The sequence below is a fragment of the Bubalus kerabau genome, chromosome 1, assembly GCF_029407905.1.
Source record: "Bubalus kerabau isolate K-KA32 ecotype Philippines breed swamp buffalo chromosome 1, PCC_UOA_SB_1v2, whole genome shotgun sequence".
Classification (NCBI taxonomy): domain Eukaryota; kingdom Metazoa; phylum Chordata; class Mammalia; order Artiodactyla; family Bovidae; genus Bubalus; species Bubalus kerabau.
This window is the reverse complement of record NC_073624.1, coordinates 71611559-71631989: the sequence shown is the minus strand read 5'-3', so window position 1 is coordinate 71631989 and position 20431 is coordinate 71611559. Positions and strand designations below refer to the sequence as shown.

Genomic DNA, 20431 nt, shown 5'->3' with positions numbered 1-20431 from the left:
GAGAAATGGAACCTCCTGTACATTACTGGTGAGATTGTAAAATGATACAACTTCTGTGGACAACGGTATGGAGAGGCCTCAAAAAACTAAAGATACAGTTATATCCACCAATTCCACCTCTGGGTATACACCCCAAAAAAACAAAAGCAGGGAGTCAAGCAGATACTTGTACCCCATGTTCATAGCAGCGTTATTCACAGTAACAAAAGGTGGAAACCACTAAAGTGTCCATTGACGAATGAATGAGATAAACAAATCGTGCTTATATAATACAATGGACTATTCATCAGTCTTAAAAAGGAATGAAATTTTCACACATGTTACCGAATGGGTGGACATTATGCTCAGTGAAATAAGCTAGTCACAGACGGACAAATGTTGTATGACTCCACTTACATAAGGTACCTAGAGACAAATACATGTCCAATGTCTCAAATACATAGAGACAGAAAGGACAATGGCTGTTGCCGGTTGCCAGGGGTTACGGGGGTGGGGATGGGGAGTTGGTGTTTAACAGTTACAGTGTTTCGTATGAGAACAGGAAAAAGTTCTGGAGATAAATGGTGGTGGTGTAAAATGTGAATGTACTTAATGCCACAGAACTACACACTTTAAAGTGGTAAAAATGTTAATTTTTACATTATGTATATTTTACCACAAAACATAATTTCTCAAAAAAAAAAAAAAAAAGAAAAAAAAAACCTAAAACTTTAACAGGGATTTCCCTTGTGGTTCATTCAGCAGTTAAGACTGCACTCCCAGTGCAGGGGGTGTGGGTTTGATCCCATCAGGGAACTGAGATCCCACATGCTGCATGGTGTGGCAAAAGAAAAGAAAAAAAAACTAACAACGTAGATAAATTTCCCATAAAACTAATAAGAAATGAGGGGGGCTGGCAAATAAATAATCTTAAAAATAGAAAACAGTAATGATTCAGATGTGTGCTCGGTCGCTTAGTCATGTCCGACGCTTTTGCAAGTCCATGGGCTGGAGCCCAAGAGGAGCCCACACTGCAAATAGTTTGCCACTTTAATATATCTTGAAGTGAAAGTGTTAGTCACCCAGTCGTGTCCACCTCTTTGTGATCCCATGGACTATAGCCCACCAGGCTCCTCTGTCCACAGGATTTCCCAGGCAAGAATACTAGAGTGGGTTGTCATTTCCTTCTCTAGGGGATCTTTCCAACCCGGGGATGGAACCTGAGTCTCCTGCATTGGCAGGCAGATTCTTTACCACTGAGCCCCCTGGGAAGCCCTAACTCAGATGAAGTAGCTACCCACTCCAGTATTCTTGTCTGGAAAATGCCATTGATGGAGGAGCCTGGTGGGCTACACCCCTTGGGGTCGCAAATAGTCAGACACAACTGAGCGACTAACACACAGTCAATGACCCTAACATATTCTTTAACAGGATCACTGCAAAAATATTATTTTTCCCTCAGTTGATCTTTAGAGTAAACAAAATTGTAACCAAAATTATAACCAAAATTCATAGAACTTCACAACCTGATTCTGGGGTATATATGGAAGAACAAAATGCCAAGAATGTTTGTGACATTTCTGTATGGGTCTTACCTTTCTAGATATCAGTACGAAATCAGAATAATTAAGATGGTGCAAAAACATTAAAATTAGATCCTTCCTTCACACCATACATTAAAAAATCAAGTCCAGGCAAATTAAGACTTAACTGAAAGGAAAAATAAGTACAACTTTTAGGAAATAGCATAGGAGACTATCTTTATGATTTTTATGGTGTGCAATGTGAATGTACTTAATGCCACAGAACTATACACTTTAAAGTAGTAAAAATGTTAATTTTTATGGTATGTATATTTTACCACAAAACATAATTTCTCAAAAAAAGTCAAAAAAAAAACAAAACAAAAACCCCAAAACTTTAACAGGGCTTTCCCTTGTGGTTCAGCAGTTAAGACTGCACTCCCAGTGCAGGGGGTGTGGGTTTGATCCCATCAGGGAACTGAGATCCCACATGCTGCATGGTGTGGCAAAAGAAAAAAGAGAAAAACTAACAACGTAGATAAATTTCCCACAAAACTAATAAGAAATGAGGGGGGCTGGCAAATAAAAAATCTTAATAATAGAAAGCAGTAATAATTCAGATGTGGGCGTGTGTGCTCGGTCATAGTTGTAGTAGAGAAGGATTTCTTAAACCAGACACAGAAAGCACAAACAAGGTAAGATTGATATCCTTGACTACATTAAAATTACCAACTTTTGTTCTTCAAAAGGCAACATAAAAGGAATAAAATGACAAGGCAGGAACTGGGAGGAGATCCTTGCAACTTATATAACCAAAACGAGATTCATACCCATAAAATATAAGGAACTCTCACAGATCAAGAAGGACAACACAAATAACCCAATAAAAATGAGCAAGAACTAGTCATCACACAGAAGAAAATTAATGGCCAATAAATATATGAAAAACACTTCAACAGAGGAGTAGAAATAATTAAAAACATGGAGAACAAATGCAGATGGATTTGTGAATTCGTACATAGACTCTGAAGACAGCTGGGTATATGCATACCCTGTAAACCAGAAGCTCCATGGACTCCTAAGTCTGCACCCTGGAGCACTGGTTCTTAAAGTGTAGTCTTTGGGCCACATGGCATCAACATCATCTGAGAACCTGTTAGAAATACAAAATTTCAGGCTCAAACCCAGATCTATCAAATAAGACTCCAATGGTAGGACCCAGGTATCTGTGTTTTAACAAACAACCCAGGTGTTTTGGGTTTTTTTTTTTTTTTCTGGTGCTGGTATAATTCAATTCATACAAAAAGCTATCCATACAGTTGTTTTTTTGATAAAAATTGGAAGCAGCCTGCGTGGCCAACCAGAGGATAGATAAAGGACAGAATAATTCACAGCCCCCAGATGTGAATGAACCAAAGCTGTGATCTTTAGCAGGGAAGAATCTCAAAGACACAATGTTGAATTTAATAACCCAGTCATATAAGAATTCACATATTATGATTCTATTTACATAAAGTGGAAAATGAATCACTTAGGGATGCAGATATTGAAATTACAAAGAGCATTAACACAAAATTCAGTTAGTGGTTACCTTGGGAAGAGAAGTGGCAGAGGGAGATACGTGCTTGAGGAGGAGTCCACAGAGAGCTTCTGAGACATTTACTGATAATGTTTTGTTTCTCTAGCTACATGGCAGGTACATGACTGCTCATGTTACTTGTAGACTCTTCATTTGCTATATACATTTGTTTGTATGCCAGCTGTGAGAGGTAGCATAGTCCAATGGTTAATGGTATGAATCTAGTCATTTAACCTGAGGTTAAATCCTGGTTCTGCCCCTTCTAGACTTTGTGACATTGGGGGAAATTTCTTAACCTCTCCATGTCTCAGATTCTTCATCTGTAAAATGGAAGTTCCAGTAGTCCTAACCTAAAGCTTGCACATCTGCTAAGTCACTTCAGTTGTGTCCAACTCTTTGCGACCCTATGGACTGTAGCCTGCCAGGCACCTCTGTCCATGGGATTCTCCAAGCAAGAATACTGGAGTGGGTTGCCATTTCCTCCTCCAAGGGACCTTCCTAACCCAGGGATCAAACCCAAGTCTCTTACATCTCCTGCATTGGCAAGCGGGTTCTTTACCACTAGCACCAGCTGGGAGGCGCTGACCTAATGCTTGTATTAATACATAAAGTGAATTGCCTGATATATAATAAGCACTACTGGGTATTTGTTGTTGTTATTCTATATTTTTTGCTATTTTTATGTGTTTCGTATATTTCACAACAACAACAACAAAAAACTCCTTCAGGAAAAAAAGCTAGACATTCTCTCTTTCTAAGAGTTGTTTGGTATAATTTTTCCCAGGTGGAAAGCAATTGATGGTACAGGAAGCAAGATTATTTTATTTGAATTTGAATACATTTTTTTCCTGTTGAGCTTTTAGTTTTAATCTGTATCCTACTTGTTAGCAACATTCTCCTGTTGATTTTTCCCTACTGTAATTATTTTTGTGAAGCTTTGCAAAGCCGTCTGATAGGTATGAGTCAAAAGGCACCCAGTATTTTTTAAAACCTCTCTAAGCTGGCTTGGTTTTGCTTACCAGCTCCTATCTCCATGGCAACAAGTCTGCCCTCCAGGGAGTGGTGCCTGTGGGCGGTGCTGTCACTGGGCAGGTGCATGCCAGGTCAGAGCCAGTTCCTACTTCATGAGCTCTGTTACCTACAGAGCAGGGCTTACACAGATCTCTGTGGAACAAAAGGGCCGGAAAGAAAAGCCTGTGAATTTGCCTTTCAGGGAAAATGGCAAACCAACACCTAAGAAAGAATTCTGTATCAGATAGAGGAATGGGTGAAAGAAAAAGTTATTAAATGGGCACTGTTTTATTGCTAAGAGATGGACATCAGAAAAATTCTGGTTGGTTTTTGAAATCTTAAAACTGTGAGACCTTATGGGGGAGGGTATCTTCTTTGCCAAATAATTCCCATTCAGATTCATTCGATTGGAAAATATTAAAGACCTATTTTGTAAGCCATGGCCTGCTAGACACTGGGGAAGAATTTGTGAAGAAAACAGATCTCTTGGAGTTTAAAGTCTAGAGGTTACAAAAGCATAAGGAAGTTACAATATGAATGACTAGAGGGATGGCACAAGGGCCAGGCAAGAAAGCTTCCTACTCAGAGGGATGTCTGAACTTAAACGTGAGGCGTAACAGAGAATGTGCCAGGCAGTGCAGGCTGGAGTGACATTGGGGAGGGGGACAATGTGATTTTCAATGAACCCAACAGTCGGTATGACTGCCTGGGCTTAGTGTAGGGTAATCTCTGTGTGAGAGGTGGATGGTGCAGGTCATGTCAGACCTCAAGCACTCACGAGATAAATGAATGTGAAGATTACAGGAAGGAAGACAGTCTGTGATAACGAAATGGAATCTGTGTAACTTTTTCATTCTAATCCATAATCAGAAAACATTCTGGTCAATCTGATGGTGAAAATATGACGTGTGGATTGCTGCCCTACCCCCCTCTGTGCTCCTTAGTAATTTAAGCCATATTGGGAAATCATACAGTCTTATTTTATTTCAAACTCACAACTTGGGCGTTACGTAAAATGATGTTGGTCTTTCCTGTGTGTGATGTCCTTGCCTGTAACTGTGAGCTTTGGAAGGAGGGAGCTGTGTTCACGTGGAGGCTTAGGGTGTGTCATTGGGAGGCCCGTGGAGAGCTTAGTCCCAAAAGCCACAGTGGTGGGCTTCCTGATGGTGCCCTCCTGACTGGGACCTGTTCCATCTTTTCATGCCAAAGAGAAATAGGATTGGAAGTTGTCCTGGTCAGTTTTAGCCTAAGTCGTAATTTCTGTGATGAAGACAGACCTGCTATCATTGCCTTCCCGTGGCTCTAGGTGCTCCTCCGCCAGGAGGAGTCATTTCTCCCCAGATGTAGCCCAGGACCACAGATCTGCCCATGTAATCATGTGAGTAGCTGGAATGGAGGGTGCCTGGGTCCACACCCGAGGAAGCTCACCAGGCCGGCCAGTCGTTTGATAGAGAATGAGAATGGGAGATGCAGCCCCAGGGTGGGCGCCTGAGAGAGGAAGGCAGCAAAGCAACAGCCCAGCACAGTGCTGCTGCTTTTGACATGTTGAATGGCCTGTTTCATTTTGAGTTTTGCTGTGTTTGCCCAGTTTGTCTAGAAATTCAGCAGGTCAGGAGGAGGCAGGGCATTAGCCCTGTGACAGGAGGGCTTTTAGGTTTTGCCATTTGATGATATAGCTTTGGTCTGTCTTATGTGTACATTTTTTCTTTCTCTTCTCTTTGTGACAGCCATTCCTGACAAACTGCCAGCATTGTTTTCCTCTGATGACATCCTTTACAATAAAAAATTTAAAATAGCATCTCTCCTTCTAGGGTGCATTGTGAGGGAAAAGGTAATTAAGAGAAAGATACGTTGCAAAGTTCTAACCCTGGCACTATCTTCTCTGGCAGAGGTGGGGTAAAAATGAGCTGTATGCCCTTCCTGACCCCAGTGTATCTTATTAAGTCCTTTGGCTGTTTTGAACTATCTCGACAAAGGAACCAGAAAATTAAAAGGCGGCTTTGTGAACAAGCCAGAATATGAGTGCCGTGGCTCTTTTTCTTTTTACTGGGTTACGCCCTGAAGTGAAGCAGGGCTGGCGTCTCTGTGCATCATTTGTGGAGTCATGGAATGAGCTGTTGATAAGAAGTATACTCAGTCCACATTCTCAGATGGGGTGGTTGGAATTCATGGAGGCTGGGCTACACAACTTGTCTATACTAATCCTGGTAAGATTCTCATAAAAGGCCTAAACATCCTGCAAACTTTGGAAAGGGTGCTCTGAGAAAGGCCCAGAAGGGATTTTCTGAAGCAGAATATCCCTCTGTAAGGCTGGGGGTATAGTGGTGGGTCTCCTGGAAAGAATATTCGAAATGGAGGCAAGTATGTAATCACGCAAAGAAGATGCTTAGTAATCTGCTAGAAAGGAATAAAAATTGTCAAAATTGCTAGAGGAGAAAGGTGTGGGCAAAGCTGAGTGGACTTAAGGCCAAAGAACAGTCAACCACACATGAAAACGTGGCATGGATTCACATTCTAAGTGCCCAGGTAAGACCTGGCAAGGATTTTTTTTTTTTTTTTTTTTTTTTGCCCAGAGTCGGACACGACTGAGTGATTTCACTTTTCATTTCCCAAAATCTCTTTGTGGAAACCTCATCATGGCGACTTGGATCTAATGACCCTCAGCCCTCTCCCATGACATTCGAGGGGCTTATTAAGGGGTACTAAATCTGTAAATGCCAACATACTGTAAATTCCATACAACATCTCCCTAATGAGAGAAGACACCTTCTTGACGGTCACACCTTAAGTGTTCTTCACCTCCATGCTCTCCTCAGCTCAGTAAACTGTGTGCCTTGATAAGGAAGAGGTTAATCAGTGGAAAGTTAAAACACCCACCAACACTGACGCCAGGATACTAGTGCACGTCCTACATACCTTGATAATGTGAAACCTACTTTGGCGGAAGACAAAGGTCCTTCTGATGCAATCTTTCTGTGAGCTGCCTGAGCTTTTCCCAGTGCCATTTCATTTTGAAGAACTATGCCTCAGGACTTGCCTAGTGGTAGAGTGGATAATAGTCTGCCTGCCAACGCAGGGGACATGGGTTCGATCCCTCGTCCGGGAAGATTCCACATGCCATGGAGCAAGTGAGCCTGTGGTGCCACAACTCCGCAACAAGAGAAGCCACCGCAATGGGAAGCCCACACACCGCAACTAGAGAGTAGCCCCGCTCGCTGCAACTGGGGAAAGCCAATGTGCAGCAGTGAAGACCCAGCGCAGCCAAAAATTAAAAAATTTTTCAAAAAAAGAAAAACTTGCCTCAAATGTGAAAAGGAAGGGTTCCCCTTCATTCGCTCCATCCCTGGCCCCACCCTCAGAGCAGTTACAGGTTTTAAGAACAAACTGGTGAGTGAGTGATCTCGTGTTGAAGACTTGAGAAAATCTGCATTTTTGCTTCGTTCTCAATGTTGAGCATATTCAGATCTGGGAACGTGGATGTCAGCCCACCATTCTGCCCTTGACAGCCTCTGAACCGCCCACTGCCAGGCCCATCTCCCCTTCCTCGGTGCTATTGATGTGGCCATTGATGCAGAACTGCGTGGACCCTTAGTTGGAACATCAGGTCATTTTAAAGGGCTTGCCAGAGACAATGGAGAAGAAAATGGTCTGCTATGCCCCCTCCTACTGATATGTTGCTATGTGGAATTTGAACTAAAATAAACATGCACCACCTTGAGAAAACCAGGAAGCCAGTGCCAGGGGCAGAGAAGTGGACGAGGCCTGGTGGGTGTTCTCACCCTCTCTGGCAGGGGTGGTGAGCTCTCCCCAGTCCATGGCCTTGGACCTACTGACACACAAACCCACAGGGGACAGAGCGACAGTGTTGTGGGCTCGGCTGTTACTGTTTCCGCATCCTAGAGTACTCTGCCTGAATGCAGTCCCCATGCACCAGGCAGGGGACAGAAGCAGAACCTTCGGGGGGTTCAGAGCCAACAGGGGCACCCGTGGCTTGGCTCTCAGCAGTAAGCCTGAGCTGGGCCTCCTCCCAGGGCCAGTTGCCTTTTTCTAAGCACAACAAAAAGCCCCTCCGGGTCACCCCCCCACCTACCTGGTCACCATAGATCCCTGCCAACGAAAAATGTTCCCAAGCTTGGGAGGGCTTTTCCACCTCTTCAATCTCAGGGGCCTGTCAGCAGGCAGAAAGGCCTTCTCCTATTCCCATCCCACCCAGTTACTGCTGGGCAACAGTAGATGGGAGGCTACCTTCTATATACAAATATTCAGAACCCATTAATTCCCCGGTTCCTGCCTTCCTCTTGTAAGACCCTGTCTGTACCATCCAAATGGCAAAGAGAAGTTCCTCCCAAGAACTGTTGGCTTTAAGACAGGGTTACAGCTTGAAGCCTCACATGGACTTACTTTTGACACTCTGCTGCTGATTCAGATGTGGTCTTGTGGGAACAGACTCTGCAAAAGGTGCAAAACTTTTGGTGGGGAGAGAGGCATTTTGTGTCTAATGAGGAAAATAGTTTCAGAAGGATCTTGTTTATCTTCGCAGGACCTTTGAGGCCTGCGCTAGCATTATTCCAGATGCACAAGTCAAAAAGAGGGCCTCTGAGAAGCTAAGGAGTTTCTTTAGAGGCCCCCCTCCGCCCGCCATGTGGGTGGTGCTGCACCCAGGCTAGGACCCCAGGCAGCCCAGCCTCCCACAAGGATGCCTTCATGTGCCCCACCCAAGAGGTGAGAGAACTAAGTGCCTGGAGATGGCTAGGTGGATGGAGGATTTACCATCCGGCTTCACTGCCCCACTGCCCCCCTGGCCCCCGCCCACTTTAGCATCAGTGGTTGTGAAAAGAGCCTCTGGCCTTCAGCGGTCCTTCAGCTCCTCTTCCTTCTTGGCTTTTCTTCCCTCGCCTGCTGATCCTGCTCTGACCTGAGGAAACCTCTGTGCCAGGCCCTGTGCGGTGGCCAAGTCAGGGCCTCCTCCCCTCCCCAACACTCCCTCCCCAACACCCCAGCAGCCATCTCTTTCAGCAGAACCCAGCCGATCAATATGGAAAGTGTCGGCCAGAGAAGAGAAATGCTCTCCAAGTACACACCTTGTCTCCTTGGGAGACTCTTCGTTCAGAGGGCTGAGTGCTCCAGCTCCTCCCGCACTACTTCCCCGATGCGATCTGACCTTCTGAGTGAGACCCTAGGTCCTGGCCCTGCTGCCGCCCCACATCCAGCTCCGGGAATCACAGGCTTCTCAGTGGTCCCACCCCGTCCTGGCTGAGGTGTACCAGAATCCTCATCCCTTCTACTGCCTTCAGCTGCACCGTGTTCTCTGCAGCTCTCTTGTATATTGTGCTGATATTTCGTGTTTTGACTTCAGATTTTCTCCTGTGGTTCCGTTCACCCCTCACTCTGTGGTGTGTTTGTGCTCAGCCTCAGCAGCAGACTCAGGAGAGCCCTCCTGTCTTACTACCATGTGACACATTCTCTCCCTTTGTTACCAAACCAGGCAGCCCGTGTCAGGTAGAAACTGGAGGAGAATGAAATGGGAGAGAGGAGAAGCAGCCCTTTCCCTCCAGAGAAAATGTTTCTTCTTCTCCCTGAGCCCTAGTCTTGAGATAAAGCAACCCTACAAGTGATTTCATGCCTGGGGCAAGATGGTGCTTGAAGGATGCTGGTGAGCTCTGAAGTGTCCCCCAACCTGGCTGAGATTGGAGCTGGGGCATGAAACCTTTTCCTAACAACTTGGTGCCTGGGGTTGTGTTGGGTTGGTCAGCTTATAAGGAAAGATCTCCACAGGTGGCTTAACTTTTACCTAAATACCGTTTGTGACTTTATTTCAGTACTGTGTCTCCTGTACATGAAGGAACCCCATTCTAGAGGTTAGCTGCAGTCTCCAGTTATTGCCAACGGCATCTGATCAGCGTGCCCTTCAATAGTCCTCGCAGACGGCTCTTTTACAGGGGAGATGTTGCATTCACTAGGGAAGCCTGGCCAAGAGAAGTCGGGTGGAGGACGCTGGCCTCTTGGCCACAGTGTTAGAAGAAATGGTCCAAGGTGTTCTCCCTAAGCTTCCCACTCAAGTGGAAATAGCCTTCCCGCAGCACATGGATGATGGCAAGGACTTGATGAAACTGAGGTTCTGTGAGGAGGCGCTGGGTAGGCCTACCACATGGAGAAAGAGTGAGGTTAAGTCTCACACCTCGCCTGGGGCCTGGGGATCCTAAGCCAAGAAATTTACCTAAAATGTGTTCTAGAACTGGAGGAACCCATAGTGTGCCCTACTAAAGGCACATTTTTGAATCACTGTCGATAACCTAGGGCACACAGTAAACAACCCTACTGAAGAGAAGCCTCTATCTTACCTTTAAACCCAGCATGAGAAAGGATAACTAGAAAGGATAACAGAGCCTTCCCTCTATCCCTCCCCCCACCAAAGAAAACCTAATAGAGCAGGTTGAGAGAAACTTTAAACATTTACAAATAGAACCATAAGGTAAAGAAGAGGTGGATTTGGAAAAGAACCAAATGGAAATTTGCAGTGGTGAAAAATAGGTAATTGAAATAAAGGAACTCACTGAGTAGACTGAATAGTAAACTGCTAAAGTATGAATTAGTGAATTTAAAGATATTACCAGGCTTACTACTGGTTCAGTTGGTGATGCAATTTCTGTATGTATGAATGAATGATGGCAAAAATAAATTTAAAATAGCAGTTTTTATAATAAGTAGGCTTAATTTGTGGAGAAGGCAATGCCAACCCACTCCAGTCCTCTTGCCTGGAAAATCCCATGGACAGAGGAGCCTGGTAGGCTGCAGTCCATGGGGTCACTAAGAGTCGGACACAACTGAGCGACTTCACTTTCACTTTTCACTTTCATGCATTGGAGAAGGAAATGGCAACCCACTCCAGTGTTCTTCCCTGGAGAACCCCAGGGACGGGGGAGCCTGGTGGGCTGCCATCTATGGGGTCGCACAGAGTCAGACACGACCGAAGCGACTTAGTAGCAGCAGCAGCAGGCTTAAATTTTATCTTAGTAAAGGTGAGGTTTTAATTAGCTATCTACCAATAATAAAATACAACTAAAATAATACAAACTTTAGAAGTCCTACAGTGCCTTGTGGATTTTCTCATCAACAAGTATCAGGGTAAGAAGGTAGCATAGAAAATGACTATGATTTCTTGCCTAAGAGACTGGGGACAGTATTATAACTGAGGATGACAGATGGGGAAGTGCTGCCCAAGTTAACATTTATTGACTCCTCCTGAAGAGTCTCTTCTGGGATCTACCAAGGAATGTAAGGGCTGTGCCATGTGTCATGGAAGCCCAGACACAACAGGAGAACTTGGGAGTATGCAGTGGTGTAGGACCCCCCCGCCAACCTACCCTCACCCCTATCCCAGAAAAATAGGAGAATTCAAGAAGAAAAGGCATGAGGTATGAAGGATAAAGAAAATGATCACAAGAGTAGTATCTGTGCTGAAGAAAGGTCAAATGGAATGAGTTTGGAGAATTTTAGGAGGTCAGATTGGGAGGGTATTGGACATACTGGTAAGAGATTAGGGAAGAAATTGATGAAGCAAAAATGGATTTCTCTACCAAGATTTCACCTAAGACAGAATGAATGATAACGAGAAATGCAGGCTCAAAGGAAGTTTTCTTAGCATGGCAGTAAGCAGCTTTGAGAATAAAACTTTAATTTTCTAGAGTCTTTAATAAATCAAGTCTCTAATAAAACTTTAATTTTCTAGAACCCTTTACCCAGGGTTCATGGGTAACCATCTTTTCTAGGTGACCTAATGCTGCTTTTTAAAATACCAAAAACTAATTTTGACCCTTTTTTCAATACCCAAAATCTCCAGCAATAGCAATATCAGGATAGTCTCTTGCCTTTAACTATGGATGGTACTCTTATGTGACTTAAATGAAACAAAGTAGGCACTTTTTTGATTTTAGCTTTTTATTGAAGTTTAGATGATTTACAATATTGCATTAGTTTTAGTTTTAAGTGTACAGCAAAGTGATTCAGTTATACATATATCCACTTTCTTAGATTCTTTTATATATACATATGTAAGTTTTAAATACATATATATTTTTTCAGACTCTAGTCCATTATAGGTTATTCTAAGATAATGAATATATATAGTTCCTTGTTTATCTATTTTATACAAAGTACTGTGTATCTGTTAATCTGATACTCCTAATTTATCCCCTCACCCCTTCTCCCTTTAGTAAGTTTGTTTTCTATGTCTGAGTCTGTTTCTGTTTTATAAATAGATTCACTTATATTTTTAGATTCTACATATAAGTCATTTAATGTTTTTCTTTCTCTGACTTCACTTAGAATGATATCCCCTAGGTCCATCCATGTTGCCACAATGGCAATGTTTTATTCTTTGCTGTGGTAGTCTATTGTATATATCAATGTATATACATCTTCTTTATCCATTCATCTGTTGATGGGCACTTGGGTTATTTCCATGTCTGGGCTATTGTAAGCAGTGCTGCTATGATCACTGGGATGCATGTATCTTTTCAAACTAGAGTTTTCATCTCTGCGTATGTGCCCAGGAGTAGGATTTCTGGATCATATGGTAGCACTATATATATATATATATATATATATATATTTTTTTTTTAGGAACTGTTCTCCATAGTAGCTACACCAGTTTGCTTTCCCACAAGCACAGTGTAGGAGGACTCCCCATTTTCCACGCCCTCTTCAGCATTTATTATTTGTAGACTTTTTGATGGTGGCCAGCTTTCTAAGAAGGCAGTGGCACCCCACTCCAGTACCCTTGCCTGGAAAATCCCATGGACGGAGGAGCCTGGTGGGCTGCCGTCTATGGAGTTGCACAGAGTCGGACAGGACTGAAGCAACTTAGCAGCAGCAGCAGCAGCAGCAACAGCAGCAGCAGCAGCTTTCTAAACTTAAAAGGCTAAGATCTAGACCCTGGGCAATCACCAGGATAATAAACATCACCTGATGTTGCTGGTAGCCTTTCCCTGTGACGCTATATTCAGACCCACAATTTAATATAAAACCAAGAATAACCTGGGGTTATGAACACAGTATTTAAGTGGTAGTATGTGGATAGGGGGACATTTATTAGGCTCTTTAGCCAAAGGCCTCGTTGGAGTCCTTTCTGTTTACTTTCTGATCTCAGTAGGAAGAGGACCCTCAGAGAGGTCCTACTGGTGGCCTCTGCCCTCAGGCATACCTTAAGAGCCTTCTACCTCAAAACTAGTCATTCTAACAATATGAGTACCAGAGGGCATGTCTCCCACTCACCTACCAGCCATTCTCTAGGAGGAAAGTCATTTATTTTGTGTTAATATTAAAAAACAGCCCCTCTCTGCCACCTGTAGTATGTGCCTCACTTCTCTCCACTACCTGGGTTGGTAAACTTGAGTCTCAAAGATTCTACAGCCTGGAATCTTAACTGTCCTGAGATCATCTGCTACAAACTTTGTTCTTAAGTAATGTAATGACAGGACTAGATTCTGGTCTCTTCTAACATGAGTCAGGTTAATCCATAAGGGCTTTTAACAGAAGAAATACAGGAGGCTTCTGGCGTTCTGAATTCTACAACTCACAGTTCTGAAGGCCAGGCTGAGTGACATTCCAGCAGGGACAGGCCATAGTAACATTACAGTGGCCTGCTGTTCAAGGTCCGCAGGCTGGCTTCCAAGAGGCCTTCCTTACAGAGTGACAGTTACTATCTTGGCGATGTACCGGAGTCTGGCTTTTAGTTTCTCCAGTTCAGAAACTGGTTTAATCGACATACAAAGAACAGATTCATTATCAGGGCTGGGCTCACCTTAACCAAGCTTTCATGACTGATCTGCAGACTTCAGAAATGCCAGTTGATGTTTAAATGGAGAAACAGGACTGATGTTCTTCAAGTACAAATGTCAAGCTCTTTCTTTTTCTGTCAGCATGCCTACACAGGGAGGCAGATCGTAGTTAGAAGGTTATACAGTGAACACGAAATCGGAATAAAGGTAAACTCTGTGCTGTGTGGCAGAGGCTCCTCACTAAACGTGGCCCGACCAGTGGAACTAAATTTCTTTGCAGTCTCTCGGCTAAGACTCTCTACCTCAGTCGGTATTTGGACAGACACCTGCCAATGTGTTTTTCTCTTTGGTTTAGGCCTCAAGGCTAATCCAGGCTACATACACCCAAATCACCTCCCACATCAGTCTTTCTCTAGATTTTAATACTTTTCATCCATTTATCATAGGCATTATTCTTCTTTTCATTTATGGTTAAATCTCAGTGAGCAATCTTATTTTCAAATCCTTGGGGGCCCCTCACTGTACCTGCAGTGCTGAACAGAAGAGCATGGCATACTGACGGAGGTGGATGGGACAGACGGCCCACACCAAGGCTTCTCTGCCCAGCGCCAGTAAAACCAACCATCCCACTTTTGCTAGGTTCCTTCTTACTCATGCTAGCGTATTTTTCTTTAAATCAACTCGCTTTTTAAAAACAAATAAAAAGGAGATTTGCCCTACCAGAAATGGAAAATGACCATCCTTTGGCCTAAAAGCAATGTGGCTCTAAAAATAAACACATTGGAAACAAAACCTGTTTTTCCCATGTACTTCTTTAGCTGGAGACTGCCGTAGAAAGCTCTGAGCCTGAGCAGATGTGTGTTAAAGGTACACCAGCACTAAACCGGGACTCGCTCACTGACATCAAAATTCTCAAAAGAGAACTGAGCAGAACAGTTTAAGTTATTTATTGTATGTCCAGCTACCACCTAAATAGTAATCTCACATTAGGTACCCCGCATTTGGGGAAAAAGATGGCCTTGGCTTTTTGCTGCTTTGTTGTTCTTTAGTCACTAAGTCATGTCCAACTCTTTTGTGACCCCATGGACTGTAGCTCATCAGTCCATGGGATCTCCCAGGCAAGAATACTGGAGTGGGTTGCCATTTTCTTATCCAGAGTATCTTCCTGGCCTGGGGATCAAACCCACGTCTCCGGCATTGCAGGCAGATTCTTTACCACTGTTCCTGTGTGCTAAGTCACTTCAGTCATGTCTGACTCTCTGCGATCCCATGGACTGTAGTCCAATAGGCTCCTCTGTCCATGGGATTCTGTAGGCAGGAATACTGGGATGGGCTGCCACGCCTTCCTCCAGGGGATCTTCCCGACCCAGGGAAACTGTCTACACAGTCTGTAGTAATGCCTCCTTCCCAGCCTCTCCCGGACGCCAGTTCTGCCTGACATCACACTGACCATGTCATCCGTGCTTCTCCCTGCACAGGTACACGCTGGCAGCTCAGGACCTGGTGATGCGTGCCCGCGGTGTCCTGAAGGACAGAGGATGGCGGATATCCAATGACCGACTGGGCTCAGGAGACGACATTTCTGTATACGTCATTCCTTTAATGCATGGAAACAAACTGTCATGAAAACAGCCCAGGGTTTTGGAAGGACAGGAGGGATGAAAGCTGGGATGCCTCTGGGCAGGGCTGGGCTGGGGAGTGCCCCAGCACAGTTCCAAGTGATGCCACCCCTTCCCAGCCCAGGTGGGGAGCTTGCTGCTGAAAGGCCTCTGGCTGAGCTTCAGGAGGACCCTTGGGTTTCAGTTTCCTCTTTAGAAACAGGTCTGGATACACGAAAGAGCAAAACATAAAGGCTGCTACTGAGTGTTGCGTTTCTTTTTGGTTCCTTTCGTAGGCCTCCTAGGTGGCCATGGCCCATCTCGGGGGCACCTACATCATATTTATTTTATCTGCAGTAGCTGGGGCAGCCACTTTCGGGTGGTCACTGGCAGAAGACTCTTCAGCCCACCCAGCTGCCAACCTCTCTACGGGTTAACAGTGCTGCATTGGAGTGCTGGGGATCACGCCTCAGAAGATGGACACGCCCATCTTCTCGTAAGCCTGAGATGTCTTTCAGGGAACACTATCTGTGTGTCTGTGTGTCTTTATTCTTTTTTGGTAATGGTGGGGTGCGGCAGGGATGTTTTTCTGATAGTCCTTGAATCTTAATTGTTTCTGTTCCATAGAACAGACCTGGGACTTTCCAGGCCCCTGCTGAGGAATCTGTGTCCAAGTCTGGCTCGGACTGTCCCCACATCCTGTAGCCTTCACCGCCCAGACAGCCATCTGGAGCTGTGCCCTGGCTGACAGAGTTCAATCTTTGTTATGTAACAGTTTTTTCCTGAGTTGGTCTTTCTCACCAAATCAATGTGCTTTCATGAAAATATGAGTATTTCTTTGGACCAGTGGTTCCTCTATCGTCTTCATGGGTCCCCCTGGTATGGTTTTCAGTTTCTCTCTGAGAGCCTGGGTGTTCGTTTCTGGATTGGTTGGCCCTCCCCCCACCCACTGGGCCATAAGGATACACACGAAGCAGTGTTGAATTGAGTGGTGTAGACGTTCCTTATGTCAATCAGCTCACCACACCTCATTGGAGGATCATTCCTCCACCTAGATCCCAGGTTCTGAGGGTGGGGGCTGTCCCCAAGCCCACGTCAAATAATGTGTTAAGGATAAAGAACAGCAGTCTTATTAGCTTCACCATCATATTTAGGCAAGACCCACTCAGAATGGCCATGTAATAAAAGTGCATTTGAATCGGGTTGACTGGTCCTCGTCAGGCTGTGCGCCCTGTTCCTTCTCCATGGAAGCATGTCCCAGCCCCCCAGGTACTGAGACCTCTTCCCTCTCCCTCTACCTCTAGGTGTTCCTCACAAGAGCAGCATTGGACAGATCAGATCTACCTGCTGCTTCTCTGCAGGGAGGACTTACAAAACAGAGTTCTAGGAATCACTTCTATCTCTTAGGCAGATGGCTTCTCGGTATGGGTCCAGTCACCAAGTCTTCTTCCTGTAGACCATAGACCTCCTGAGGTAGCATCACCATCTTGGCTACTTTTTGTAATAAAAACATGCTCCCCCCAACACCATTAAAGAAAAAAAGTCATTGCTGTGATTCCCCCAGAAGGCTGAAGAGTCAGTTCCACTTCCTGTGTGTTCGAATCCCTTCCCCAGAGCAGGAAGATAGTTTGCCCAAAGGGAAAGATAACTTTCCTCTGGGATAATCACCTGCATTTACATTCCTAGAATGTAAATATTCTCTGAGGAATGGCCTGGAGCCTTCCTACTTAGAAACGTGTTCACCCCACAGTGTGGAAACAATGCCTGGTCTTGTGGGTGAAGTGTGGTGGGAATTTACCCACCAAGTGTTTGCCAAAACGTTGCCTGGGAAGAACTGGACCAACTGTTCCTTTGTCAGGAGACATCTTCATCTCATGGCTTCCGTCTTCCTTCAGTAAACCTTAGCCACCCCCAGGGACAGCTCTATGGGGAGAAGTCTGTGGTAGACAGCCTGCCGCTCTCGGGAAATGTGCAGGCATCCTGCAGCAGAGTGGTCCACTTTCTGTTGCTGCGCTGACTCTCAAAACCAGGTACAAATTCGGAAACTTGAGAAAGTGTTCCATGGAGGACTCTGAGCCACCTTCTTTGGGAAGCTGTCCTCACAAGCTGTCGCCTCTCCCCTGTGTTCCCACTGCCCTTCATTTGTTTCCTGTGCTGCTATTTTATTCAAGGCACTAGAGTTGGAGTTTGGATGTGCATTATCATATAGATGTCATAATAACGTTCCACTCCACTCTCCATTTCGTTTCCTGCCAAGGCATGTCTGGGCAAAAATCTCTGGACCCTCCTTGTTCAATTTATCCTCAAGTCTTGAGCATTTAGTCCCACCAGGTTTAGTTAGAAAGGTATCTAGGAATTCTCTTTATAAGCCCCCCTTGGATGAAGGATCTTGGTAGCAAGCTGATGCCATGTGTCTGTTTGGGGATGGGAGGGAAACCACAAGAGATGAATCAGATGTGGGAAAACATGATTTGTTGATGCCTGTGGCAGGTCTGCCCAGCATGGATGCTCTGCGAGTTGAGCCTCCTCCATTTCAGCCTTATTTTTCACCCAGGCTCTGGATCATCCCATCCCCAAGTACTACCTGTGTCTACAAATCAGTTGGCCCTTGGAGCATTCCTGGAAAGGTCAAATGGCAACACCAAATTCTGCAGAACATATTTATATGTGGTTCTCTTATCTTGCCTGTCTTGTGTATCAATCCTGTTTGCTTGCCCTGCTGGCCTCAGAGGAAGTTTTGCTTAATGAAAAGCTTTTGATTTCCCAGTTGTCTTTATGGCTGTCTGGGGGGTTGGTGGGGTGGCCACTTTCTTTCATGAAAGGCTGTCTCAGTTCTGAATCTCCTTGTTGGGCTGGCCTCTGCTCTTCTGAACATTTGGTGACACTCTTCCTCAAAGACCACCAACTCACGCTCCATCCACACTGGTGTTTTGTCAGGCAACAACGAAACTTGTATTCTCCCTACACCGAAATCAGAGCAGTGCGAGCAGCCTTAAGACTGGAGGGCATGTTCTCCTGTGGCTGTGCCTGCCTAAACGCTCTTCTTAGGGAGGGAGTAGAGAAGTGAAAACTGGGCAAGGCCAAGTAATCCTCTAACGGGACAAAGCCCCCAAAGTGGGGATTTGTTATTTTCCACTGTTTACAGCTTTGGGGAATTGGGGGTATTTAGTTTTTTTTAATCCCTAGCAGTTTACCCCATAACATGGGGCTGCATGAAATCAGCTGTGCCTTTTTGTTAATTCCTCTCAGCGTTCATTTATCTTGGAAAGAATCACAGCTGTCAGTAGATACTGGTGGACAGAGATGAGAGTCCCAGATCCAGAGTTGGCCTCAGATGCTGGCCATTCCGGCAGGGTTTTCAGTTTACCAAGAGCACTAATGTAGAAACACTTGGAGGGATAAAACCTCCCACATCTTTACGACTCTGGTCTAACCTCCTTGCTCATCTGCCAATCAACTTTATTTCAAAGGTTAGTGGTTTTCTTTCCACCACCGTCTGAGGATCTTACCTTCCCTTAAGTGACCCGGCAGCTCCAGTTTTCAGACTGAACATGTTAAGCTTTAATGAGATTCTATTTTCGGTAAGTTCATGCTACTGGGACATATGGAAAAAAGCAGTGAGAGTCACTGTCTATGCAAAAAATCCACCAGGCTGACTCTAGAAGGTAGCAGATCTAGGATGACAGTGAAACAGTATCTGGCCACCTGACAGAATTTTACATTAGGAATCTGGATTTTTGAGGACTTTGAATTGCAGAGACAGGTCGCAGCCTGCACTCCCTAGAACCCTCCCCGCCCCCCCCCGCCCCCTCCCCACCCCAGCACACTTCGGTCCCGTGTGGGTGATGTGGCTTACGTGTGTACACTGGGATTTTTCAAAGGACACTACATGAGCAGCCCCACTTGCCTCTTCTGTAAGCACCATGGTGGCCCTTTGTGATCTGAGTGCCAGACTAGGGAAGTGCTGCTCTTTCTAACCCACGATGTGATTTGTGTAAATAGCTTTAATTTTGCCTTGGCGTCTTAGATGAAGTTTTGTTTCTGTAGCGACCAGGTAGACAGAGACCAAATGAGGCTGTAAATGTGATGTTTTCTACTGTGATGTACTTGAAGGAGAATCTCGTGTCCTCCAGTTTTCCATAGTATTTTGTGTTTGGGGAGTCCTGAGGTTACTCTTTGTTTCCTATTTTGCCTCCATTTTCTTTGTTTCTTCTGGAAACCCAGGGAGGCCCCCAGTGGAGATCATTTGCAAGGAATGTATCATGGTCTGGGTTTCCAAGAAAATACCCTACGTACAGAGAAATAAGAAGAATATGCCTGAAAATGGTTTTGGCACCATGTAACCTTTATGCTTTGTGATTGTGAAACCTTGACTTTTGTAACCCAAAAATGAAACCTGTTTAGTAAAGGGGATCTATTTTGTGTGTTTTGAAACTTAGGTGCAATGTTCCCTGGAAAAAGCTAAAGAAACGTATATGCTCAATGCCGTTTTAAAATAAAATATTATATATATGTATATAGGATACCTTTAGCAAAACCGTTGTGTGTCACTTCTTTCAATTCACTACGAAGTTTCTTCACATCAGGTAATGGAATGAGATGAGAGGGTCATGGCCTCATGGGGAATCGTCAACTGTGAATAGACTCAAAAGCAAACCAGATGGGAATGGCTGCCACCACTGTAGGTCTTCACGGGAGACCAGCAGTCAAGACTATATATTTCACCAGTGCCTCTAGAACTACCGTGGATATTGCTCCCAAGAACTACTCCAAACAGGTAATTCTTTTTCTTTAATTGAGGTATAACTGGCAAGCAACATTGTATTAGTTTCAGGTGTACAATTTAGTGGTTTGATGGGTACATATTGTGAAATGATCACATTAAGTATAGTGAAGATCTATTACCATGCTGTGCTGTGCTTAGTCGCTCAGTCGTGTCTGACTCTGCAACCCATGGACTGT

General features: G+C 44.7%; 1 protein-coding gene across 3 annotated transcripts in view; it reads left to right on the top strand.

Annotated features, from left to right (window-relative positions):
• The window catches only part of PPM1H (protein phosphatase, Mg2+/Mn2+ dependent 1H), a 300784-nt gene extending 283073 nt beyond the window's left edge, over positions 1-17711 (top strand). For 2 of the 3 annotated variants that reach the window (XM_055579327.1, XM_055579311.1), the window contains one exon: positions 15350-15733. In XM_055579327.1, the coding sequence (XP_055435302.1) occupies positions 15350-15427 (78 nt within the window). In that variant the 3' untranslated portion in view covers positions 15428-15733. Of the gene's footprint in view, positions 1-15349; positions 15734-15826 lie in introns of those variants that run through there. The other variant, XM_055579318.1, reaches the window with a different exon arrangement.
• The last annotated feature ends 2720 nt before the right edge of the window (positions 17712-20431 follow it).